This window comes from Amaranthus tricolor, chromosome 15 (assembly GCF_026212465.1).
Source record: "Amaranthus tricolor cultivar Red isolate AtriRed21 chromosome 15, ASM2621246v1, whole genome shotgun sequence".
Classification (NCBI taxonomy): Eukaryota; Viridiplantae; Streptophyta; class Magnoliopsida; order Caryophyllales; family Amaranthaceae; genus Amaranthus; species Amaranthus tricolor.
The window spans coordinates 6,995,089-7,022,758 of NC_080061.1; the positions used below are offsets into that span (position 1 = coordinate 6,995,089).

A 27,670-nucleotide genomic window follows, 5' to 3' on the forward strand; every position below is an offset into this window, starting at 1 on the left:
CTCGGATCGAAGGGACTTAACATGATTCCTCCGTCTCAAGAAGTATGAAATTGAAAATTCGATATTCCTACTTTATGAGTATGGTTACGAGTAAATGAAAGAAAATGATAAAAATAAAGTACATGAAAGAAATACATGGATAAAAATGATTAAAATCGTTGGAAATGTGAACATAAACAATATATCTAAAAATACGAGGAATTAGTGTAAGATTCAAAGGTAAGACGATCTATTGGGTTGGGGTATCAATTTGATCTTTGAGAGTCCTTTGATTCAATCGTGATTTTAAGAATTATATATTTTTTCAATCAACTACTTTGTTTGATACTGAGATAAGCAAATATGTTTTTAAATGTATAACACCACGAGACTCAAATAAAAAAAATAAACTCCCTTACTAATTTATCCTTCTAATTTGTAAAAATAAAATTTGGATTTTAACATAATAACTTAATCACCACATTCGCCGGGTGAAATCTTGTCTTCATTTTTATTGATCTATCCTCGTCCCGTTCTTTCGATTCTCACTAAGCTTGTGTCCTCGTCTGGTCGCGCGGCCTACATTTTAATACTTCATGTTTACTCCATGGACGAACTTGAACTCCATTTAAAGTACTCACTTGCAAGTTGCAATCTTGTAGTATTATTGTCGAATTGGATAATGAATCACAAAAAATAAATCGATGTATAATTAAGTTTGGCTAAGCTAAGAGTTTCGTCATTCTCAGCATTCAGCATTTTTCTGTCCATTAGAAGGCAGCCATGAAAACCATAGGAATAGCATGGCCTGAATTCAATGAAGGTCTCACTTACAACGATATTGTTTCGCCTTCAAATTCAGGTTTTCTTCTCTTTTTCATCTTATTCTTCTCATTACAATGCTTTTTTGTACTTTACCAGTTTTTTGCTGTGTCATCTGTTTAGGTCTTACTTTGATTCAGTTTTACTCTTCCAATCACACTAGCTCTGCTCCATTGCAAGGGTCGGTAACTTCTTACATTTTCTCTTTTTTTTTTTCAATTTTAAATAAATTGATGAACAATGCTTTTTAATCTTCAATTTGATTTGATTATTTGAATTCTTATTGTTTCAATTTTTTTTTCAATTTTCATCAGTTGGCTGCAGCGAATTCATAATGGCCAGATTTCCATGGATGGTAACACTGTTACTGATCCAAACACTATTATTAGGTATACTGATGTATTATTTGATTTTCCCCCAAATAATGTCCCAATAAAGCTAAATTACCACTTTGGCTTAATTAATTGATTTCCCACTATAATGTCTTTGTAGGATTGTTTTTTTTTTTTTTTCTAGTAAAAACAAATTTATTAGTGAAGTTGTTACCTGTTCTTTCTTAAAGACCGTTGACAATGTTAATGGTTTCCTAAGTGAACTATTTTTGTTGTTGATTTTGTAGTACAAACAGTTGTTTTAAAAAGAGCAGCTAATATTCATAGCGGTATTTTAAACTATGGATAGTGGGAAGGGTTTGATGATATTTAGATTATTTGTGATTTCTTATAAAAACTTTGGGGGGTTTTCGGTGGCTTTCCAACATGACTAGTGTGAAGTTTTCTGTAAGATGAAGATTAATTAAATTTCTTTGAATTTTTGATTCTTATATTATTTGACGGGTGTTCCATGGTTTAGAGTAGGCTCAAAGTTGGTGTACCATCGGCGACCATGGATAGAGCCTGAGGCACCTTTCTTGCTTGAAGTGCTTTATGAAGATGATGACATGGTAAAATTTTTTCTTGGTAATTTGTGTGAGGATTTTTTTTGGGTTGTATTTGCCTTTGTTATGTATTTTTTGTACTTATTGAACCAATAGTTAGTTTCTTGGACCTTATGTCTTTTGCAATTGATAGATGTTTGTTGCCAAAGATTCTTCGTTCCCCTGTTGAATTGCGAACTAGTAACACAACTGTTGTGAATTTTCCTTGAGTCAAGGTAAAAGTTTGATTTCATGGCTGTATAGTTGAGTTGCTTAAACGAGCCAGATAACTGATTGAAAATAACAGGGATGCTTGAACGAGCACCCCTAGGGTGCAGACTTAATTTTTGTTTTTTTGATTTGTTTGCTCGAACGAGCACTTAGAGTGCTTGTTTGAGCAGAGTCGCAGCGACTTAAGGCTTCTATGTTGCAGCTGTTTTACTAATTTTATACCTGAATGTAATTAGGTCACAGTTAGTATAAATAGGCCATATTAGACTAGATTTTTTAGGTCAAGAAAACCTCAAGATGAAAACCCAGAGTGCCAAGCTGGAAGCGTTGTTAGTTTACAAGAAACTCAAGCTTAAACACATCAACTCTAGTTATCTTTATCTATATTGTAATTCGTTTATGGAGTTCTTGAGTCAAGAACTACTGTTTTTGATCAATATATACTAGAAATAGGCCACCTAGAAGGACATAGCTTGAGTTGGGTGAATATTGTTTATTCTTTGTGTTCTTTATTGCTTCCTTTTTATCTTGCACAAGTTTAGAATCTTAGATTTTCATTCTAGTGTTAAATATTCATCCTAAACACTCTACCATCCATCTTGGTCTTGCAATTCGCTTCCACTATGCTGTTCCTCATCAGGTATCAAGTTCTGATCGATAACTTGAATAACTTAGGCTCATGAACTGGTGGTAAGGCCCTCTAGAACTGTTGAACAGTTGTGCGATATATATATATATATATATATATATATATATATATATATATATATATATATATATATATATATATATATATATATATATATATTGATGAATACGTACAACTATTTCTATTTGGATGTTGGAACTGAGCGCAAACTTTGGAATATTAATGGTACATCGATCCAAAAGGAAGGGCATGCAAATTAAGATATTACGTGAGTGATTTACATTGTTATTGTATTCACATTATGCAAATTAAGAAGTGCAGAGTTTTGTATATTGGAATTGTTATTGTATCCAAATTATGAGCTTTCACATTGATTTACTTGGTGTTGAGTGCTGACTTATTTTTTTGCTGTGCTTGGCAGATTGCTTTAAATAAGCCTTCTGGTTTGCAAGTTCTTCCTGGAGGACTTTTCCAGCAGCGCACTGTTCTGACACAACTAAAGTGGCATTCACAGAAGAACGACACTCCGGCACAGGGTCAAATACTTCATCCTGCTCCTGTTCACCGTCTAGGTCGGGGCACATCAGGTTAGCTTTTTGGTGTGAGGAGAACTTCTCTAGTAGGTGTTAATGAAGAGGATTGCAAATCAGAGTAAAATTGATCCATGAACTTGATGCACAAAGTTGTTTTTCACTTCTTATTAGTCTTACTTGTAGATTTTGTTAGTGTCTTTCAATCGTCGTTTCTAGTATTGTCTCTTAAGATTGCAATGTGATAAATTTGTCATTGGGCTTGAACACTAAAAAACCTACACAAGAGAAGAGTTGATTGCGCACAAGGCAATGAAGTTCCATTTTAAAACCAATTGGTAGTAGTATGTAATGCCTGCACCTACTGAGAAGAAGAAGAAGAATAAGAAGAAGAAGAAGAAGAAGAAGAAGAAGAAGAAGAATGCTTGTATATTATGTATACTAGGCAAGGTGCCCAGCCCAACTCTTCGAGCGGTTGAGTAGCTCCTTTGTGTGAGTACACTCTTTGGTAATTACAAGCATGCCTTATAATAGCAAAATCTATCCTTATTCATAGGTGCTCTCATAAAAAACTAGAGTATGAAACTCTACTCTTGCATTATATAACTGAAAATGTCAGAGCAGCCAAAACTGAAAGATTCCTTTTGCCAGGTGTCTAATTCTTTCACCCCTTTCTGTTACCATCTTTTCCCCTCCTTTTGTATGTAGTGAAAGTGCGTGGGCCTTCTGGATTATTCATCACAATACCTACCCAAAAAGCCTCACCTTGTCCTCAAGATGAAAATTAGGAAAATGGGAGGCAATGCTATGGTACAGTTCCCAAGTGGCCTCTGAAGTGGGTAAGTCACACCATTTGATGAGGACTTCAGTCACCGTGGCTGCATCTTTGTAATGATAAGGTATGTCCAGGAGAGCTTCTGGCTCAGTCTCCAGCTCAAGGGAAGAATTCAACTGCAGTGAGATGGAAGTAAGAATAAAAACATTTCCATGCACACATTTTAACTGAGAGTTGTGAAAAACAGGGTGAATTTTGCTTGAAGAAGGCAGATTCAGTCTGTAAGCCACTGGACCCACTCGAGCAAGGACTTCAAATGGCTCATAAAACCTAGCAGCCAATTTATCTCAAGGTCGCTTAGTGAGGGATTGTTGACGGTATGGCTGAAGCTTAAGGAACACGATGTCACCCACTTCAAATGTATCATGTCTCCATTCACTATCCGCTGCCTGCCGCTTGTGCTCTGAGCGACAAAAAGCTGGGTATAACACTTGACTCCTCAAACACTGCTCTAGTGGGAGATAATTTATGACATTAGGGTAATGGAATGTTGTAATGTAAGAAAACTATAGGCTATCTAACACTTTTGACCTTTTGCCAAAAGTATATATCTTCTGAATTAACTTATGATCTTCATCAAAGCATGATATGTGTCCCATTGTAACCTTCTTCAACTTTCAAATATTTTTGCAATACCTTTTATTCCTACTCAAAATCTGTTTTCTTGGTCGTCTATACTTTTACCATCCGTAACCATTTCTTTAAGTTGTGAAATTGTGAAGAGTACATGTTTATACAAAGTGATTATTAGCTATCGAATTTTGTACCAAGTTGTGAAATTTAGTTTTTGTAGTCTACTAGCTGGCATGAAGCAATTTTCCTTATTGTTTTTGTGATTGTGTACAAGATATATGCTAATGCCTTAGGGAGTTAGGGAAAGTATCATACCAAATAGTAGATTACAGAAACTAAAATGATCAAGTTATCAATGCAGGCACTGCATGTGGTTATCATCTCTTCTAGCCCCCAAGTCATTTTGTATGATTTGAAGGCTCTAACACAATATTTCTCTTTAGTGGTTTGTAAAACCTAAACTGGTTGTGATTTGTGAGACCTTATTCCACTTTCTCTCTTTCCTTGACGTACCTACCTTGGCACTTTGATACAAGGCTAGGTTCCTGAATGAACTTCTTGTATTGAGTTTGATTTTGTACTTTGGAAATAAAATAAAGGGTTTTTTTTATGGTTAGTAGCTCCCTTGTTGGGGGTTCTTGAATGCCTTTATTAGAAACATATGTTTGTGGTTTGCAGAATGATTGTTGTTTTTCTTAATTAGATGACCAATAGAGTAAAGTTGTATGTTTTACTGCTATCTGATTGACCTAATTTTTTTTTATTTCCTTGTTTGAACAACAAACATATAAATGAGGAATATTGCTTTATGACCTATGCAATTAATGGAAATCCTAAATGTCCCTCCAGGCACCAAATAAATGAAAAGTGGAAACAATGTACTTTCCACTGATTCCCATAGTATGCTAGTTGCTACATTTGTCGTGTTTGGAAAGTTTAGAAAGTATATGCCTTTCATTGTGGTGCTAGTTTCGTGTTTAGGGTATATTTTTTGTTTGTGAACTTTATCATATGCGATTTTTTGAAACTTTTATAACATATGGTAATTGGTGAAATGGCATCCAGGTGTACTTCTTTGTGCGAAGACAAAGCATGCAAAGGCTTGCCTTGCGACATATTTTGCTGATGGGACATCATTGGTGAGAGGGAAAAGGCGAGTAGAAGTGACTGCTTTTATACTATTATGCACTTTCTCTAAGTTTACCTCCTAACAATCCTTTTGATGCTTTTGAAAAATCCATTTTGGACTTGTGGGACCCAATATTTTGACATTTTGTGCTGGGTGGAAGTGAAGTAAAAAACATTGGAATGTATTTGCAAGAAACTAATCGAATTGTAGCGTATGTTGCTTATCGTAGTGTAAAAATACAGTAACAGTTGTGATTGCCGTAAAAAACAGACAGAGTGTTGGGGAATAGGAGTAGTTCTCGTTATGGAAAATATTGACCGAAAACATGAGATATCCCTTGACACGTACCAAAATACAATTTTTTTACACCTTTACAACGCGGAGAATATCGGTTCCTTTTTTTTTTGAATAATCCAATCTGAAACTCACAATTCTACCTTACCTTTTAAGTATCATGTTAAGAATTTAGAATCATATTCATTAATGGAGTTTTGAGGTCAATGAAGAGATTAATTTTTTCTTGAAGTGAATAAAGAGGAAGAGAGGAAGGGGAGAGAAAGGAAAGAAGGGGTGGAAGATGTCATTGATGTTCGGAGGAGAAGAATGTCAAAATACTTTAATATGGGTATTTTAGTGATTTCACTCCTTTTAATGGCTATTTATGTTTTTTTAGTAAATAAGGTCACATCAATATATTTGTACGAAACTAAGGATTACCATGTGAATTAATTTTTCTGTCTGTCCACGTAAAATAGTGAAAAGTTAAGGGTTATGCAAATTTCCCTTTTCATACTGATATAGTGATATTAGCTATTGAAAACTTTTTTATCAAATTAATGCAAAAGATAAATGTCCTGTCTTTCTTTCTGTTTGAGACCACTTTTTCTGTCTTTTGAGGGAAAACACAATGACATTTTGTAGATAAAAAAATGTTCCAAAATTTTGATATCTAATGCAATTCAAACGATGATTTCTTGTTTACGCGTCAAAATGTCTACTGGAAACAAGTGTTTTGGTAGTGAAATTATAAAGTTTGTTAGTAAATTTCATGGTAGCTTTCTTAAGAAGCTGGGTTTGTTGCAGAATTTTTTTCTAATACAATTTTAGTGCTTAAGTTTTAAATTTTGATTTTGATCATTTGCAAGTCTCAACAGATAAGCCTAATCTCCAAGGTATGTGACCTAAATTGAAGTTCTGTAAGAATACTGCTTATTAATGATTATAATTTAATTTCTACTAAGAATCATAACATGAAATTGGATTCAATTATAATTTTCCAGGCCACTTGTATTTAGTGTTGAAACTGTAGATGGGATAGTATTAGATTCCAATTCAAGCCACTTACACCCTTGGACTTTTCTTAAACTACCAAGTCCCAACAATCAAATTTCAACAGTCGTAGGTAACTTAAGCATTTGAGTAGAAGATGGAAGAAAAGCCATCTGAACTCCAAAAGCCAAAGATCAGTTAAGTTGTCAAGCTTGTGCCTTCTCTGATTTAAGATGTTGAACTCTTGAGATATTGGTGATGATACACATGGTCCCAAATGATTCATGTCAGTAGCTTTCATGACCATTTTACTCTGGACTCCATACTGCATACATAATGATAAAAGTGGATGTAGTGTGATTTGACTATGACACTCAAGAGCTTGCAAAGAAAAAGTTACCGTCAGCTTATTAATTTAAATGAATTACTGAGCTGTAAAATACAAAATGCACCTAGTTCCTCTTGTTAGGAAGACCCACTCTTTCTAAGTATACACATTATACGCAAAATGTAAAGGTCTGATGATACATTACATATGCCTATCGTAAGGCTAACTTGTAAAGTGAATCATATGAACTTCACCTTGACTCTAAACTATACACTCCAAATGTTATGTTCTTATCCAGGGCTCATCCATGTTGAATCATCTTGTTTTACTTCTTTTCTAGTAGTAGGCATCAAATGTATTGTATTAGAGAAGTCATTTGAAGAAAGTAACTGTGCTAGGAACCGTGCTTTAACCCATTTAAATCTGTTCTATCTGTGCTTCTACTAAACATCCTTCCCCATACACGTGTGAGTACGGTTACATTTGAATTTATGGACATTTTTTGATACTTTATCTTAATACATCTTTCAAATCTATTTAAGTATTTAAATGAGTGGTTGATAATTTGGAGGTAACTTCATAATATATATGTATGTCCAGAGGGAGGGGGCAATATACCTTAAAAGCCATCCATATATCATAGACATAAGTCTCAAACAGGTCGGAAACATATAAAAGTCATTTCATGACTATAAGAAGTAGCAATTTACATCTATCGGAAAAATAATCAGAGAAAATTTGGTCGGGTTGAAGGTTTACAACTTTAGATTGTGAAGGAAAGATAATGTATATGGTGTCAAAAGGATAACAAAGCAGTTTGTCGATGGGGTTATCAGAAAATGCAATCAATCTAAATAAACATCCTTCTGCAAAGAGTAAATACTATCAGAAAATGTAATGGCTCTGGTTTATTTTCGTGGAGCAACAAGTTCTACGCTTCTGTGTGCTCATGAAGATTTTTTATACTTTTTTTCTCAACAATTTTCAAGAGTCATTTAGAAGAATTTTTTTTTTTTTAATTACAAGGGTGAGGTTGTATGCATAATAACTCATCAAAATTCTACTTAGGCAAGAGCCTAGATTGGCGTCACTAAATGGAATTGGGGTAACTGATTGTTGTTTGGTTTGAGTTTATTGATTATACTACACTGACTTAGTTGTGTGCTTAAACAACTTCAGAAAAGGTTTTTAAAAATTTCTAGTCCAGGAAGAGCATTTTGCCAAAATATGACTTGATCTTCTTGAATAGACCTAAGTACATCACCGATCAGTTAGGTTACAGCTCTTTTGTGATTGATACTTGAGGAGTTCCAGATACATTGCATATTTTGTGGTGGGAAAAGTGAATTCTATCATCATTCATATCTAGTGCATAAGCACAAAGGGAATGTTCTCAAACTAATGAAAGGATAGTTTATGATGAAAATAAAATAAACACTGCAGTATGTGTGGCTGCAGCTCCATGTTTGAACATGAAGAGGAAAGAATTTAAGAGATTTTATATTCTCATGGGATCATTCTCTTCTTTTTATTTTATCTTTAGTATTTTTGAGTTTATGTTCAGATGCAATTGCTGCTTACTCTTCTCTCTTCAAAGCTGGAGTTCTCTTCTGAAAATTTGCTTCAGAAGAATGACTACCATTTAGTAATTACTTATTCTTCCATATTGTTTTTGATGTATGGCAGTGAGATGAACTCAGATGTTGGAGTGGAACGAAAGATTACCAAAATATATCGGGCTTTAGTTAAGGGGATCATAGACAATAATGAGGTATTTCGGGAACACTTTGATTTTGTTGCCCCTTCTCTGTTTATATTTCTTTTGCCTCTAGTGTATAATGTGGTAAATTCACTCAGTTATTATACTATCCTGTCAACTTTAAGTTTCTCTAGGAACTATGTGGAGTGACATACGGGTTGCTGATGACCATTAATGATTTACATATTTCATTGATAACTAAACTGTTTACAGGTGCTGATTGACAAGCCAATCGGAGTTATGCGATATCCTGGGGTTGCTAAAGGTCTATATGTTGCGCTATCATCAGGTTATCATTCATTGATATTTGTACTTTCCTTTTTTATCAGTACTCCTTAAAAGCAATGAGGTTGTAATGCCTCTGTGATGGTCTTCCTCTGTGGGTATTTGATCTTGTTACTATAATAATATCATAAAGTTTGCAATTACAATGCCGGACTTTGAAGTATGTCTCTAATAGGCTGAAGATTTCGTAGCCAGATTTCCTAATAGTATATGCTCTGTATCAGTATCCGATTACGTATGCTAGCCTGCTAGGGGCTCTGATTGGACATGCAGCTATTTAGCAAATGTAGGCTAAGAATAGAATGTGTTTTAACTTTTAAGGGAGGGAAGAGGGTAGAGTTTTCACTGTTCCACCACACCTCGGCCTTCTCGAAATACAAGAATTATATGTTCTACAATTCGGTTTATTTCTCTACTTGGACTCTTATATGATACATCCTCTCTACCACCATGTTATTGGTAAATATTCTGCAATTGATCATTCCTTTTGTTTAACAAAATAGGTCCTAAATGACTTTTTTCAATTGAAAATCAATTAAAAATTAGAGTAGAAGAACTGTTGATTAGGTTCTTAGTTGTGTTGTGCATCATAGAGAACAACTGAGATGTTCAATTGAACCATGTCAACATGGAATATTATGAGAATAGTTATGCATACCACAACATTACATGGCCTCTATGCACTAACTGGCTCCTGCGTAAGTGGGATTTGAAGTTTCGTATGTACGCAACCTTAGCCTTGTAATAAAGAAGTGGTTGTTTCTGTTTGACCCTTGAAGAATAGTTATGAATGAAGGCATTATTTTACTTGTTGGTTGCTAAATAAAATGATTGTCATTAATAGTCACCGCTTATTTCTTTTTCTTTCACCTTATTAGTTTATTCTTTCATGTCTCTTATTTCATTGGGGCCTAAGATTTATGGTTTTTTGATTGAAATGTCTCATTAAATCATGTGCACTTCTGATGTGAAGTTGCACATGATATACTCTACCAAGGGTTAATCAGAAACATTCTCTATGTTGGTATTACCAATAACAAGGGCAAGGTTGCGTGCGTCCGACCCCCAAACCCTATCCTAGGTACGTGCCTATGTGGGAGCCACTTAGCGGCATTGGGGTAAGATAATGTAATGTAATGTTATTAGTAGATTCTTTGAACTAGTTATTGGTTGGAATTTGTAAATAGTAATGGATATATGTTATATTGTAATGAAAGTTTTGTGCAAATGTGCATAAAAATTAAATTCAACTCGAAACATGTTTCACAATATCACTCATGTCGAAGCCTCAAATGAATACATGGGGTCAGCTACACGATTGAAAATAGTGAGCATATCAGATTGCAGGTAACAATGCAAAGCATCCGTAAATGTTTGCTTCGTAAATCTACATTACCACTTAACGTCGTTGTTATGGACTGAGTTGGCCATGGAGATGACATTAATAATGACATAAGAGAAATGTGTATAATTGTATCAAATGGAATGTAAAATGTACTTGTATAACGAAAAATTGAATGTAACCCAAGAACGATTACAAAAGATAGTAGTCAAGCTTTCGAGAGGCTTGTTCTCTCCAAGAGAGTCATAAACTCATCTTGAATGTATTACACAATGAATGCCCTTCCCATTCCCTTCTCCTTCTATTACACTATTTCTTCCTACATATTATTCTTCCCAATTAACTAATTACTAGATATTATTTGCTATATTACCCTTATCGAACCCTTCATGACTACTCGTCTCTTGAGTGGTACAAAGAAAAAGTTATGGGTGGATGAACAACAGCCTAACCATTGGACTTGATTTGCCAAAGGCTTGCGTTTTTATTGCCATTACTGTCATTTATTGTTGTCTACCAAACAGAAAAATAAGCAACGTGTACGGTGTACTTCATTATTCCATGCAAAACCTTGAACTCTAATGACCTACTTTGTATCTAGACCTATTATTATTATTTCATGTCCAATTATTGTTATCATGAAATAGATGTAGCTATCGAAATGATTATAAGTATTTGGAACATATTTATTAACTACTTGTGAATTATGATTTGTGCTTGGAAGATCCAAGTACTTTGACCATACATTGGAGCAGTTATAACTTTAAAATAAATTTGTCACCTTAGATGAATGTTCGGCACATTTCAGCTAGTGTCTCTCACCAAGAGGCATTTACTTGTATTGGATATAATAAGAGGTAATTGTAAAGCTTGAACAAGTCATTCTTGATACACTCATAAATATTTAGGGTTGCTACTAGCAGCTATGTATATAGCTACACCACAAGTAGTGACAGTTCCCAACTTATCCTGTGTTGAGATTCCATTTAATTTAACTGGATGCTTTTTGAAAACTTGAGGTGTTTTGGGGAATTTATTTGTTTTACATAGCTCTTAAATATTTGTTTTAATGTAAATTTATGATGGGAAACTAGAAATTAGAATGAGATAAGGAGTACTGTAGTATTCTAACACAAAGTGTTCGAAAACCATCAATCTAACAATCAACAAACAGCTTTAGACTCGTGGATTTTATCATGTATTATGTACTTCTTTTGCAGTAGAAAGACAACAACTTTTACATAGAATTTACAGTTATAAAAGCAATATTTTTATTGTTTGGTTAATTGGTGGGTTTTGTTTTCTTTGTTTATTTTTCATTTTCTTGCTTTTCTCATTGACTGATTTTTTTTTTTTCCATTTTATTAAACTAGGTAAACCAGCCTTGAGCAAAGTCAAGGTTCTTGAAAGAGATGTTGAGAAAGACCGGACACTAGTGCAGGTACTATCTAGTATCTATCTTCACCACATTGTTCTATGCCCTTTACATAGAAAGGATATATATGAAGTATCTATGCTATTGGTTGTCGGTATCCCTTGTTCTATAATTCACTAAACTTATTCCAATGCTAGGTAGCTACTCTAATGTAATATCCACGTAATGTGCTCTTTGAATATAGAGAATCTCTCTCCCTGCCCCTAATCACCTTTTTTGAGAGAAAAAGAATCTTCCTGTTGAATCTGAACTAGTCTAAAATTGTATCCTGGATGCTATGAGTGTTCAATGACAGTCTAATATTGTTGGAGTAATACCAACTTATTGTTTCAGCTCTTTCACCAGAATTTCCGTACTTTGAGAACGATAACAAAGAGATAGTTCAATTTGGCAATTTTGTACTTATGTAGGCTAGGTTAGGAACATTCTTCTGTGACTATCTGAGGTCAGTTGATCTCCCTTTTCTTCGGGAAATTTGAAAAGCTTTTAGAGAGAACGATTTATCTTGTATAGTGGTCTTGATTGTTGGAATATAATAGAGTATGGACAAAGTTTTTATTCCTGGCTCTTCAAATTTGTCATAGTGAGATTTGACTTCGTTTTGCAAGCTTAGAAATGATGTTGGGGTAGTTAATTTTAAGTGGGAGTATGAGGACCTTGTTGCATGAGGCTCATAGTGTACATACGACTTATAGCTGTTAAATTTGGGTGTCATAAGTAGTTATGGGCGTTATACTTGCAATCAGCAGGCAGCTTTCTGTTCAACAATTCAAAGCATACAAACCGACCTCTCCTTTGTCTCTTATGATAATTAGACAGTAGTTTTGGGGTTAATGATCATAAGATTCTCATTAAATTTGAAAGATAATGCATGGATTTATTTTCATTAATGAGCTCACATAGTCCGTGAGCTGAATTTCATTGTTATCAATTCTCGAATAAAGCTCATATAATAAAAAAAACTACAATTTTAAGTTTAAAGCTGGCTCATTCTCAAATGAGTGAACCCAGTCTGTGTTTTTATGCTTTGTTGAAGATAGGCTGAATAGAATGTTTTTCCATCAGAATTCAATTTCTCATCTTGACTTTTGCATCGCGAGGTTTCCTTTGTTCTCAATTTACCTACTTGTGGCTTCTTGAACAGGTAGAGATACATTCAGGAAGACCGCACCAAATCCGTATTCATCTGTCCCTGATAGGTTATCCGCTCCTAGGTAAGTGATTATGATTCTTTTGATGTGGTGCTGTAGTTTATTGATTGATTCTCAAAAATATCATCAGTTTACTAGTTATTATTTTTTTCGTGATAACCAAGTTATGATGTAAAGAATCAGGTGGTTAAGAAATATCAGAGTGCAAGTTGGTTTAGTTATCCGTCATCTCCTATTTTATTGAAAAGATTGGCACCAGTCTTGAGTATTTCCTTAATGCAGTATCTATCTCCATGAATCCTTCATGCTTTTTTTTGTGCTTTTCTGATCAACTAAATGTCCCTGTCATTATAAATTAGTAGTTAAAAATATTGTAGGCTTTAGCATTATGAATTAGTTACTTTATGCTTGTTGCAACTAACCAAGATCTCCCTTTTCTTTTGAATGAGAATTGTAATTTGTACTTCTGCTGTTTTTCTTAGTTTCCCCCTCTATTGCTTAGCTTGCTCTATATGGGAGTTGTGGAATTCTAGTGATGATTTTCTGCTAAATTGGTGGAAAAGCTTTCACCGCTGGTGTGGGACCCATGAGCGTCTCTATTTGATCCAAATTATGATTATTGCTTTTGAGGATGCAACTGTTCTGAAACCTTCATTTTAAAAAATGCCCCTGAAACAGTTGAAATGCCAATTTATTTTGTTTTTAAATTGGTTCCTTTTACTTTCACAAATATGAAATAATGTGACCACTATATTATGTTGCAGAGTTTGCCTCAACTTGGAGGTTATTGCTGATCTCATTGCTGATTTCACTTTCAGGTGACCCTCTTTACGTTGCTGGCGGGCAGCCTGAATGTTTCGATTCAGAACTTGTTGAGGACTTTGCTGAAGATGGGTATTGAGCACTCGGTTTCTTCTTTAATTCATATTTTAATCTGCGTGCTTGAATATGCTAACCAACTTATTAAGTAGAAACTTAATACAATAGCATGAGTCTGATTTATGTGATCTATGGAAGAGTTTGACATGCTTTTATCCTGTCCTTGAGGAGTAGCAAATATAACACTATGTTTGGATAGCAGATTAGGAGAGAAAAGAAAAGAAAGGGAAAGGAAACGGAGGAGTAAGGAGGGAGATTGCACTTTGTTTAGAAGGGAAGGGTAAATGAGTATTTTCCCTCTAATAGTTTTTACTTTAAAAGAGATTCTATTCTTAACAAAATTTGTCTATATTTTCCCTCTAAACCCCTCTCCCCAAATCCCTCCCCTCCCTTTTTATTATTCAAATAATGAATCCTCCATCTTTCCAAATTCCTCCCTTTCCTTCCCTTTCATATATATATATATATATATATATATATATATATATATATATATATATATATATATATATATATATATAAAGTCTAATTTGTGGAAAACCTGTTTGCAACTTCTTTGAAATCCTTCCACCTACCATTGTAGTTGTTCTAAAAGAACCTAACTTGTATTCGTCTTTGTTGTAGGGGGTATCAACGGCCGACAAAACCTGTTCCAGGAGATTGTGGTTATCACTTGCATGCACATGAAGTGATTCTATCCCATCCTACCACAAATGAGGTATTATATGTTACTTATGTGACTTGGTTATTTTAACGGGTTCATAGGCATCACTCGGTTTTAGAGGAGGGGCACAATTTTTGGTGTTTCATCTAGATGTTACTACCTAGTTTATCAGTTGAACTTTCCCAGTTCTTTTTTTTTTTATACGGATGACATAACATTCTTTTAACCCATTTCGCTGCTTTCTCCATGAACCCATTAAGACTTAGTTACAGAAATTGTGCTTCCCCTCTTACATATTACTATCGTTTGATGACAATATGACATGCTTAAGTTACTGTATACAAAAAAAAGTTACTGTATAAGATAAGATTTATAAACTAAGTATGACGAGTGTTTCTTGCTTTTTGTAGGTGATTAAGATTATTGCACCTCTTCCTTGTATGCTCAAGTCATTGGAAGAAGCTAATCAGGAAATTGTCACCTGACTTTTTAGTACACTTGCACCTGCAAATTTTGTAGTTGCCGCAAATCTGCAACATCTTGTACTCTTGATCTGATTCACGTAAATTGATTAGAGCTTTTCGAATCTAGTTTATGTTTCAATTCGTAAAATATATAACGTATTCACGTCGTTCCACAATCCACTTCAAGTTAGAAGGCGGAAAAAAGAACCAGAAAAGAATCTGAGATTACATAGAAACAACTAGTCGAAAAGAGAAGACTGGATTTCTCATCTATTACGTATAAAGTATAAACAAAAACATGAGACTAATTGATTTGTTGAATGATGGATACGAGTTTGCTATAAATTCCTCACCCCCAAAAATTTCCCAGTTTTTATTTATTTATTTATTTATTTTGCATTTTCCATCAAACACAACAAATAAACCCTGCGATATTACATAATGGTAAAAAAAGATCAACTCAACTAAATTACCTAAAATACAAGCATTTTGTAGCAAGCAAAGATGAGATTAGCTTACCACCTATAGGGCCTTCTCTTCTATTCAAAAGCCCCCTTGCATTCCTACTAACTCCCTGACTTTGCAAAGATTCCTCCCTAATTATCCCGTTTACCGCATGACCACCACCACCAAACTGTTGACCCGCCTAATGCAATGTGATCCCGGTTCATGATCCTCCCACAGCCTGTACAACATTCACCTTCACTATAACCTTGCACTGCTGCAGTAATCCACAACACTCCCGTTGCTGCTGCTGGATTCCTTTGGTAAGAAGACATGAGCACCGTTCATATTGCATTCATTACCACCACTCATGGCTGTTACTTGCACTGGCTGCTGTTGTGATTTCCGCGAAGAAATTGGGTGGTTGGCAAAAGCAGTTGGATACTTGGCCATGAGCAAAGCTGAATCTGGCAATGATGAAAAGTCTGTCTGTATCTTGGTTCCATCCCAAATGCCATAACTACTAATTGGAACATTCTCTAAACAATGAAAACTATTGTGGTCATCAGTAAATCCAAATAACTTTGCATCACCATTGCTGCATGACAACTTTGTTTTTGAAGAACAGCTGGACCCGACATCACTTTTATTTTGTCGAAGAAGAGGGGGTTCAGAAATTGAATTGTGAGCTGCAATACGACTACATTTTTTGAGAACTGAATCTTGAATCAGATGGCCAATACTCTCAGAAGCCACAGTGTGAGTGATAACATCATGCAAATCTGCTTTGTTTGAATCAAATGGGAAACCTGAATTGCAACGAGGTTGGCCAAATTGGGCATGTTCGGCATGGTCCCCAGAAGTTGATGGTTTGGATAATCCATTTCTAGGGTTAGCAAGCTGGCCAGGAGTAGAGGGTACACCAACTTCAGCTGCTCTATCAGAGATGCCAGAAGCACTTTTACCAATTGCTGCATCCATCTTAGATTTGGCATGTATATCAGATGTCTGATTATTAACAGCTGTGTCCTTGTCCAGATTATCAACCACCCCACTACTATCAACCGGATCTGAGACATCTGGAAAATCAGCATTTGGAAGCAAGTCATCATCTTCCAAACAACCATATTTATGATCCAACTGTCCTAGACCACAATTTTCTTCCAATTCAGGATAAGCTTCAGGCATTGACACATCTGAGTTAACATGCAGCAGATCTTCATCTATTCTACAACCTGATCTGTCAGTGCAGAAAACAGAATCTGTCTCTGCAATACCAGCATCTTCATTATTTGTCCCTGCCCGGTTTGTGACATTGTTAGAATGAATTCCTCCCATCCCAGATGCAAAGAGTAAAGTGCCTAGACCAAGGCACTTCCGCACCTTACTGAAGAAGACTTTGCATTGATCTATGGACTTTGTCTTGACACATTGAGATATCAACGAAAAATCCTTTCCATGGGATGAGAAAGCTTGCACAAACAAAGACTTCTCATTATCTGTCCAGTCAGCAGGGTCCATCTCTCCACAGCCCTCATCTGAACAGGAATCATCGACATTTTGTGTGAACTCTGGCGTCAAACGCCACTTAATGGTAATACCAGTCTTTTGCTGCTTCCAGTCCTGAATTGATGCATCCTTGATGCCATCTAATCCATTAGACTTTCTGTTGCTCGGCTTCCTTAATAGCAATTTTGGAGTTTCCAAAGCCTGATCAGCTTGAGCTGCAATAACTGAAGCAGCACCCAAAATATTGAGGGAAGCAGTATTCATCTCCCTACTCCATTTCTTTTCAGACGTCACCAGATATGTGCTTGAAGATAAAGGTTTCCCTAGGTTTTTCCCCTTTAGCTTCTTGATTTTCTTGAAGCATTCTAATTTATGATTCTTGTAATAAAACTCAACGCAGTCGGCCGTGGTCTTCTGATCAAAAAATGACGCAATCTTGCGGAAATCTTTCCCGTGAATAGCTAGCTTATCAATAAAGATTCTCTTATCTTCAGCAGTCCATGAGTTGACCAATGATCTTTCTTTCTCAACTGCACACGGATCCTCAACTAATCCATTACTCAACAAAATCCTGGGCATCTTCTCTTTCTCATCTAAGATCATAGCGGGCATCTTCAAACTATTTCTATAAACTTTCACCTTGGAATCTGAAAGTAGCTTGCCCGTAAAATCAATTATCCTTGGTGTTGGAACCAGACTTAAACCTCCAGCTGCACAAGCACATCAAGAGTTAAAATCTTTAAACATACTGACCATGTTACACCATTATGCAACGAAACATATCACGCACGCAAATATTCAGGTGATATTCATGAATAATGCCAAAGTGTTTCATGTTACTCTCTCCCCCATCTTTTTCCTATTAGTAGCAGGTCCAATCAACCATATAGTCCATAAGCCCATAAGCCTCAACAAGGCTAACTCAATGTTAGAGACAAAGGGAGACCACAAGTCAAAAGAACAATATTCCCACTTCCTCACTTCCCACTACTCCCTCCTATGTCTAACCTTGATAACCTATATATTCCAAGAACACTGGCTTGAGTGGGACAAAGAATGCACAATGCAGGCAAATTACACATCTTGGTACCCAGATCCCAGGCCTGTTCAGCCTTCCATAATCTTCAACATAAAAATCCCCTTGTTTTATTCTAAAACAAAAAAAATCTACACAATGTTAACCTCAACTTTGCTTTGACATTTCCAATTATAAATATAAATATATTCTAAAATATTGAAAAATGGAGTGATCAACAGAGCAAACGCGACCATAAACACAACTCAACTATCACAACATAAACAATCGGATTGAAATTTAAATTAGACATAATCCAACCAGCAGACCCTTTAAACTCTGACTACCAAAAACATCAGCTTAAAATAGAGTTCAACACAATCCAACAAGCAGTTTTACGAACTAATACTCCAAAACAATTAGTTAGAAAATAAAGAGACATAATCCATCAAATATTGGAACAAACTCGACTACATAACAGATCACTAGAAGACAAACTCAATAGGTCAACTAATTGGGTGGTTTATACAAGTTAAATGACAATGCTGGAACAACACGTCATCAGCTTTCAAGTAATTGCATAGAGTGTTCCCAGACACAACATATCTGCCTATGCACTTGTTGATTGGAGTCAAAAGGGATCCGGTTACGGGACACGTGTTGGATCCCCTATCTTGCACAGTTGCAACTAAGTATGACCTTGAAAACTAGAGGAGCAAAATAGTAGAACTCTTGATTGAAGACAAACTCATTCATAATAAATTTAGTATTGGAGCTTTTACTTGCGACAGTAAGGCGGGTTGAACGTCAAGAAGATATTTGATTTGATACAAAAAGAGAAAAATGTAATTTAGTGTTTGAAAATTTAGGAAACAAAATTTTATGCAATAGAAGCTAAGATAGAGTCATAGTCTACATACATTGGTCATATGTCGGAGATATAACCATATAACAATCATCATGAATCAAAAGTTTTGTATCACAAAAGTTTATCAAAATATGACCATCATAATAGGCAAAAAAAAAAAGATAAGATGATTTTTCCATAATGATAGAAACGAAAAACGAGAAACGTCAATATAGTGTTTCGAATCGAGTTTGTTTTGGTATGAGCGGTTAGAAAAGTGGCACGCGGTTAGTTTCACGTTTCTCGTTTCAATGGCCAGGATTACAGCTTCGGTGATCTTCTTTGGCAATCAGAACATTACCCTTCTCTTTTCCTCTACTTATTCTTACTCTAATCTTAGGGGACCAAAAAATTGGAACCAAACACAGACCTTAAAACTTATTTTCAGAAGAGGATATTAAGAGTCTAAACTTGGCCCCCTTGAATTTTCTATTAGACCCAAACTTGGATCCTTAATTTTCTATTAGACCCAAACCTAGACATGAACCTTAAGGGGGTGATTCAAGTCCAAAATAAATAGAGCCAGTCCATTAAAATAGGGTAGGGTCCATAGGTTTAGGACCCTAGCTCATCCCTACTCATGCGGAAAAAATCTTTAGTCCTTTTCTCTCTCCTCTCCTATGCAGTTGTACAAGTGTTCCTTTTTTTCTTTAATTATAATTTTAACTTTAAGATTTCTTCATGTTAATAGGCTTTATCCTTTAAGCCAATGCCAACATACAATTTTTATAAGCTTCATAATTTTTCGTTTATCAAATTTAATATTATAGATAGTATTCAAAAAAAATATCATAAATAAAGTATTGTACCCTTACCCAAAATTAGATTAGTGTTCCATATCAATTATTTTTATAATGTCTTATCAATGCTTGCATCTCAACTTGGGTTAAGGTACGATCGGTGGCATAAATACATACAAGTGTGATGAGCCTCCTTATAGAAGCACTCCAACCTTTGAGTCATCTCAGGTCCTACAAGCTCATTGTGCAAAAATAGGATTTAGGCTGCGTTGCAATAGTAGACACCATGATGCGGTGAAGTGGTTATACAAGTTTCAAACTACCAAATATTGGTCGAGACCATGAGAGATCCCTTGAACCGGCCACAAATATTGTTTTTAGCACCATTAGTATGGTTCTTTACAATTCACAACTTGGCCAATGCAGTTTTTTACACTAAGTATAAGCTGACATAAGGATACTTAAGACACTTAACTCATGTCATTGATAGACCAAGCTATTTAATTTGTCAAGCACACCTATTTTATTATCACCACCGTTGGATGTTCCAAGGCTATTTCGTGAAAAATTTAAATTATCCTAGGCTCAAAAGTCAAAGAAACATTTCCTTGTCGAAATATTGAAAACCGAAACTAGTACTTGAGGTGAAATGAATGATTCAGCTAGAATACCAAACAAATGAAGGTTAGAAGAGTAACATGTAAAAAGCCTAATAATACTAATCAATCCCACCATAGTGCAAAGATAAGACCGCATTTATCAAATTGTAAAGGTTTTCAAAAACAAAAAAACAAATTGATATTTTCCGCGTCGTAAAGGGGTAAAAAAAAACACAGTTTTGGTAGTACCAAGGGATACTTTACGCTTTTGACTGATATCAAGGCGTTATAATAACGACATCATTGTTTTGTTACCGTGATTGAAACCATTAGTGCATTTTTACACTGGATCCCACAATCAAACCTATTATAGAAATTGGATCCGCAACACTAAAATACCATACCATTCAATTGTTTCCTCAAGAAATCTTTTTTCCGCCAATGGCTCACCATGAAAACCTCTAAAATACAAGTTGACTGAGGATTCAAGACACGTCAATGTAGGAAAAATTTTAGATAGGATTACGTTCACTAGTGAGAAAACAAAGCAACTAAAAATTCTCTTGAGCAACTCAACTAATAACCACATCAACGTAAATAGCAAAAGTGACAAGCCAACTAATACCACCTCAAGCTAGTGTCAATAGTCAAAGCAACAAGAACACTAACAATGTCCCTCTTTTGTCTTTTGTATACGAGAAGTAAAGATAGAAAAATATTATCCTTGAGCTTATGCACAAAGAAGCTACCAAGACTGCAGATTCAATGTTTGTGTTAAAACACAATTCTTAAAAAAGGACAAAATATCTTTCTTTTATTATATAGTAACCATTCTAAGAAAGGAGATGAAAGTGTTTACCTAAATACAAGAAAATTTAAAATTAGAATAACATAACCACTACAAATACATCCCTCAGCGCCCCCAAAAGAATATTGGAAGATAAACTTGCAGCTTGTTTAAATGCGAAATTTGCCGCTGGTTCCGCTCTTCCTACAATTTTCAGAACTCAAATCCTACACTAAAGTTAATCGTTCAACTACAACTTTGTAAACTCAGTCCAACATAAAACTCCCGTTATCTACACAAATATTTATAGCATTACCAAAATTTATGTTTAAATTCTAATGCAGTAACCTCCTTTGCATTCAACTTTGACTAATAGTCTAATCACATCTATTTATTTGTAAAAAGAAATAATGACTTTGGCAAGATATTCATTGGACTACTTTCATCTAGATTCTAGGTATTATAAGGCACATAGAAACAGAAATTTCTGAAGATTGCATTACCTGGTGAACGAGTGGACAACCTATGTTTATGACTCCTGATTTTCCGTGAACGTGAGCTCAAATCTAGTTTTTTGTGTGGTTTTCCATGATAACTTTTCAAAGAAAGCAAATGCAAGTCTTCCTTCCAAAGGTTATGAAGTATCCTGTATTTCGATGATATCACTCTCTCTTTAAACCTGAGAAACCGCTTCCTGTTCAGAAACTTTTCTTTGACTGTAGTATCAGCAGCAGGCAAGCAATATACTCCATTAGGCTCCAACGAATAATCACAACTAGGCAATAACTTGATTACAAATTCAGCAGCTCTATCAGCAGTTTCCTTATTGGAAGCTAGTACTATATCACAAAGATTATCCTCTTCCTTTTCACACACATTTGGTTGCACAATTCCAGATATGACATCACTATCATCTAAGATTACCTTTTTATCACAGCTCTGACACGAAGTACCCACATCTGACTCATCCTCACATGCAACCAAATTCTCCATTGTGCTTTTGGTACTAGTCTCCACAGAAGTTTTGTGCAACTCGAGGGAGACAAACTTTTGAACAGGAGGATCCACAAATTTGGATGTAGCAGTACCAGGGCTATCAATATCCTCATCCCTAACATCCACTTTTACTCCTTTGGCTTCATCGCATGGAAGTCTATTTTCCAGAATTATATCTCCATTTGAAACCACTTCAAACAGTTGTGGTACATGCAAGACATTTACGCCATCACTTAGGCCTGAGTCAGATAATGCAGGAAGTTGGAGACTTTTAGAAGTATTAGCCGGCAATGATGCTAATTCATTTTCAAGCGACTCAATCTCAGTTTCAGTTAATTCTAATGCCTTTGAGATATCATCTTTCCACAACAGCAGTCTATTCAAAGCTGAGGATCTCATAAAACCAGTATCCATAAAGCTTTTATCATCTTCCTGTAACAATTCAGTGAGCATGGAACCCAAGTTAGTAATCGAGTTCAGCTCCATTGTATCAAGACTGAAATTTGATCCGTCAAGCTGACTCCCGGGCACAGACATCGAAGATACACTGAATTTGGTAGTATCGCCATCAAAATCAATAGCTTTCCCGTATGTGTTGTCTTCCAGCCCTGTTACAGATTTATATGAAAAAGGAGATGAACAATCAAAACAAATCTAGAGTCACAAGAAAAAAAAATTCCCAAACAAGTCAAAAGGCAATGAGAAAAGTTGCACAAAACATTCTTTTCATTTGAACTTTAAAATTGGCTGAAAAGTTGGCTTAAAAGTGATTTACTATAAATATATGATCATACAACCAACTTGGGAATATGCCAATCAAGAAAATGGTTGAGAATAATGAAGTATAGTGAGTTGTGATTCCTGTGAATTTTTATAGATATTGATCATCACTTATAATTGAACGAAATCACAATGAACAAAAAGAGGAGGTTATTGAAACATTTTTCACAGCTAAATTCAATAATTATTTGATAATACTTGCATCTCAAATCTATGGTGAATTGGTGATGGCTACAGCTTGGGTAACATTAGTACATAACATAATAAATGTTAAAATATGATTTCAAATTAAATATATGTTAGGCCATCATGTAATCTACACCGAAGACATTTGCCAAAATAAGGTCCTTTGAAACCATGATTATGTTTCAAAAATTCTTCTATCACCTGAAATAACCCAACTTATATAAGGTCCTTTGAAACCATGATCATGTTTCCAAAACTCTTCTATCATCTAAAAGAACCCAACTTAGATAGCCTTAGAAGAGCCGAGGCTTACTGAATGAGCATGATTGAAATTGATTGTAACACCAAAACAATCCACAAAGCTAGCCGGCTCAGAGAAGATACTTTGGTTGTTGATCACTTTGTAGTTTGTACAAAGTTTCAAAATATACAACAAAGTGCAGAGGATACAATAAATGCATCCCAAGGTTCACAGGAACAGGCATATTAAGCTTGCAAAGGTATGCTTTCAGCATCAGTAGTCATGAAAGCTGGATTCTCAACATCCATGTGTTTTGTCAAAGCATTATTACCGCATACTAGATTAAAATATAAGAAAAAAAAACCTATAAGAATAGTAAAAGTTGATTTACAAATACATATTTGTACTGTAACAGGTGAAAGGACATGCCAAAATAAAAGATTGCAGGTGCCATACTAAAAATGCACACTAGTTATAACACAAAGAGGTATGACGGATTAAGTGACCCCAAGGAACTTGAAATACAATCAAAGAAGAAAAAGGCCAATTGAAAGTTTACAACAGCATGCTTCCTAAAGAACCACACAACAACTAACCAATAAATGAAACGACGAACTGAGAAAGATCTAGTGACAGGGGTTTAACAGAAACAACAAGAAATCGTATGAAATTAATTTCACATTGTAGCTTCAGTAATAAGTCAACCGTCGAAGATTAGACTCTCAAAATGCGACAATGCAAACAGAAAGAATCAACTACCTGGTGAGGAGCTGCAGGCAAAAGATGATGGTGTGGCAGGTGACGAGCAATTAGAGAAACCCTTTACCTTCGGACTCTTGGCAACTAGATTTGAGGTGAAAGAATGCAAAAGTTCAATATTAGTAACTAACACCGCATTACCATCCTTGTTTACATTGTCTTCTGGGCCTTCAACTTTCTTTTTCTCATATTTAGCCAGCCCTTGCCCCCATCCAAGACGTGGCTTCTTAGAAGATGGTTCTTCCGAAGGAGCAACAGTGGCCACACAAGGAACAGCATCCCCAGGTGTTGATTGAACAGTGGTAGCATTCTCCCGGGGCAAATCACAGGACTCTTCTCTGATACCCTTAGAGCTACTTGTATGGCTAAAAACAGAACCCCTTGAAGTTAAGCTTCTCGAACGAGACCTCTTAAGAGGTTTCCATTCATAAGACCCCACTAAATTCTTTTTATCAACCTTATGGCCTATGCTAGACCCATTAGCATCGCTCGATTTATCAGTTTGCTCTCTTTTTTGAAACTGATCACAAGGTTCAGAACGCGTATGGGAAATACGCATAAATGAATCACTAACTAATCTCTTATCATTAACAATATGTGGCCTTCCTCCTCCATTTGATGGAGATCTATGGTGGTGGTGATTGGCTTTCCAAGAATGGTCTCTCCTATTTTTGTGGCTAAAAAAGGGACGATTGTCCGTATAAAACCTAACATATCTTCCATCTCCATGCATTCCGTACGGTCTAAATACATCATCATCCATAAATCGATCACCAAAACTAGGTGTTGAGTACCCGTGATCCTCATAGTTCATATGCCATCCACCCTGCTTAACATGACCTTCATGACAATAAAAGAATCAACACAAAAGCACTCAACCCATTCAAAAATATATTCAAATATATTGCACTAGCTGAACTAAAAACTAAATTAAAGCCTATACAGGGGGCAAATCCCAGCTGCATTGCGCTGCCCAACCTAGAACCCTAAAATTATCCAGGTCTGCGACAGCTTGTGGATTTGCAATGAAAATATCAAAATTCTACAACCTCATAAAATGGAAAAGACCAAGAAAAACTCAAATAAACCTTAAAGACCACCTTAACGGCTTAAAACTGCTTGGCAAACAAAAGTTGAGTATCCAAATGAATCCTAAAAAAGCTTTAGAAGTAAAAGAGACAAACTAAATGCCCTAAACAAGGGCGATACTAAGCCCATTCAAGGTATTCGACTGCCTAGAGCCCCTGGAATCAAGGGGCTCATATATTAACAAACTCCTTATAATTCATCAATTGGTAATATGTCTTCCTTTGATAGTTGATATTGTGGGTTAGCGGTTCAAAACCTACCAATATTAAATTTTAGACCCTAATTTACCATTAAAATTTTGTTACGTTTATTTGATAAGTACCCCTTGTTTATTGTTTTGATTACTTTTGTAGTTATATTTGCCATTTGATTCTACTGTCAAATTTAATTTTTTAGGTATATAGCATGAAAATTTTAGTTATTTTGCTATTTATTTATTATTTCAAGGTTTATATCTAGTAATTTGGTATAATACTTGAAAATATATCATAAACTTTTTGTATTCAGTTAACTTTTAGATGATTGTCCAAGGGCCTCAATTTTTTAAACATCTCTGGTAGACAAAACTGACTCTAAACTCGAGGAACCCTCCGAAAAAAGACCCAATTCACAGGAAATACAAACAAACACAATGTTACAAATCTAACAAAAAATCATTAAAACCTAAAAATCGTTAATTAGTCCCAAATCCACAAAAGAAAATCTTGATAAAAACCCAAAATGAAACTAAAATACGCTGAACTATTCAGCCGACAACAGATAAATGGAGAAAACCAAAACCCTAGATTAAAAAATGAAAATTAAAGCTTCTTGAAAACGAAAGAAGAATTTATAAGATTAAAGGAAAAACTAACCAGGAGGACAATGAAAGTGAGAGGAGGGAAAACCCCAACGAGGGGAGAAATCGTTGTTGTTGTTAAAGTTGCGTGATCCAACATAGTAGGAAGAAGAATCTCTCCATCTGGAAGAAGAAATTCTATCTCTAAACAAGTGGTTACGATCACACGACAATGGCGCCGGCGGCATCAATCAATTTTAATTGAAAAAATAAACAAAATAAATTCAAATTCTCTGCAAATCAATAAAGGGAAGAAAGAATTCCGTAACGATGGCGTTTGAAGAAAGAATTCTGTGAATGATTAGCAGCAAAGAATCGATTTGTTTTGATGAGAGAAAAGGAGAAGAGGAAAAGAGCTTGGGTTGGGTTTATGAGCGAAAGTTTAAGTGTTGTGGAGGTGAATGTGATTTGCTGAGGGAATGAATGGAGGTTCAGACTTGTGAGGGTACTTAGGCTTAACAATAAAAAATCTTTCAATTTATATCACAATTTTTTTTGTTTCAAAAATAACCTCACTTTAATACTTTTTTCATTCTTAACATATATTTAATTAATATTTTTAACATATATTTAGAAGATAAAATATATTTATATGAGATATTGTTAGATTCGTCTTGATGTATACCTTTTTATTATGTATTTTTTATAATTTTTTATTTTGTATATTTAGAGATATTGAGGTTTAAAATTTGCATTCAAAACTGTGCAAAAAGTAAATGGGAAGAACAAAAAGAAACGGAGGGAGTATTTTAATAATGTTTATAGTTCTCACATATCTTCCACTAGGAATGTTCAAAACCGGATACCAGATCGATCCGAATCCAGAAATTCGGATACCTGGTTTTTCGGATAGTGAAAATCACTATCTAGTTCCGGTCGGAAAAAATGGGATACCCATAATCCAAATATCCGATTTTAAACCGGATCAGATACCAGATATCCGGTTTTCAATTTTTAAAATTTTTTTATCTTTCTTTAAAAATTTTACGTTTTTTTCGACATAACTATTTAAGCTCACTTCGCTTTCTTTCTTTAATCAAGCTTATTTTCTAAACAATTTCAAGAAAAAAGATAGCTTATTTTTTAAATTTAGAATGCAAATCATTTTGAAAATATGATTGGATTTTTAAAAGTCTAAATTAATTAACAATAAATTAGTTATACAATTTAGTTATAATTGAGAACGGTTAATATTAGTAAATTTAACAACCAAAAAAAAAATTTATGAAAATATTTATATATTTTAAAAATTAAAAATAAAAAATAATAAAAAAATAGAAAATCGGATATCCGGATCCCCGGTTTTGCCAATACGCTGATCCGGATACCCGGTTTGAATTATCCGGTTTTCAAAAATCAGATAATTTATCCGGTTTTTAAAACTGGATACCGAATATTCCAAATTGGATAATTTGGATCGGATATTTTTTAACATCCCTATCTTCCACTATAGTCCTTGCATTTTCCATTAGCTTTATAAAAAAATTTCTTTATTAGTGGTCTTTATATTTTTTCACTAATTTTCTTTTAATATTTTTTT

The 27,670-nt window shown here is 34.9% G+C and overlaps 2 protein-coding genes across 5 annotated transcripts; one reads left to right on the top strand and one right to left on the bottom strand.

The window, feature by feature from the left end:
• Positions 1-65: 65 nt before the first annotated feature.
• LOC130801502 (RNA pseudouridine synthase 5) lies at positions 66-15,366 on the top strand. 3 transcript variants are annotated; one of them, XM_057665367.1, is made up of 14 exons: positions 66-841; positions 925-982; positions 1,116-1,190; positions 1,654-1,744; positions 3,019-3,184; positions 5,601-5,688; positions 8,948-9,032; positions 9,234-9,309; positions 12,021-12,088; positions 13,227-13,296; positions 14,052-14,127; positions 14,315-14,392; positions 14,737-14,830; positions 15,187-15,366. In XM_057665367.1, exons 1-14 carry the CDS (start codon positions 763-765, stop codon positions 15,259-15,261), a joined length of 1,179 nt encoding a protein of 392 aa, XP_057521350.1. In that variant the 5' UTR covers positions 66-762; the 3' UTR covers positions 15,262-15,366. The 3 variants fall into 3 exon arrangements, with proteins under 3 accessions (XP_057521350.1, XP_057521351.1, XP_057521352.1); XM_057665369.1 differs by having other exon boundaries at positions 758-841; positions 1,659-1,744; XM_057665368.1 differs by lacking the exon at positions 14,315-14,392.
• On the bottom strand, positions 15,192-26,566 carry LOC130801501 (uncharacterized). 2 transcript variants are annotated; one of them, XR_009039629.1, is made up of 5 exons: positions 26,147-26,566; positions 24,204-25,043; positions 21,745-22,845; positions 15,760-17,903; positions 15,192-15,329 (listed from the first exon to the last, which is right to left on the bottom strand). XR_009039629.1 is itself a non-coding variant. In XM_057665366.1 (4 exons), exons 1-4 carry the CDS (start codon positions 26,316-26,318, stop codon positions 15,946-15,948), a joined length of 4,071 nt encoding a protein of 1,356 aa, XP_057521349.1. In that variant the 5' UTR covers positions 26,319-26,566; the 3' UTR covers positions 15,484-15,945. The 2 variants fall into 2 exon arrangements, 1 of the variants encoding a protein (XP_057521349.1); XM_057665366.1 differs by lacking the exon at positions 15,192-15,329 and having other exon boundaries at positions 15,484-17,903.
• Between the last annotated feature and the right edge of the window lie 1,104 nt (positions 26,567-27,670).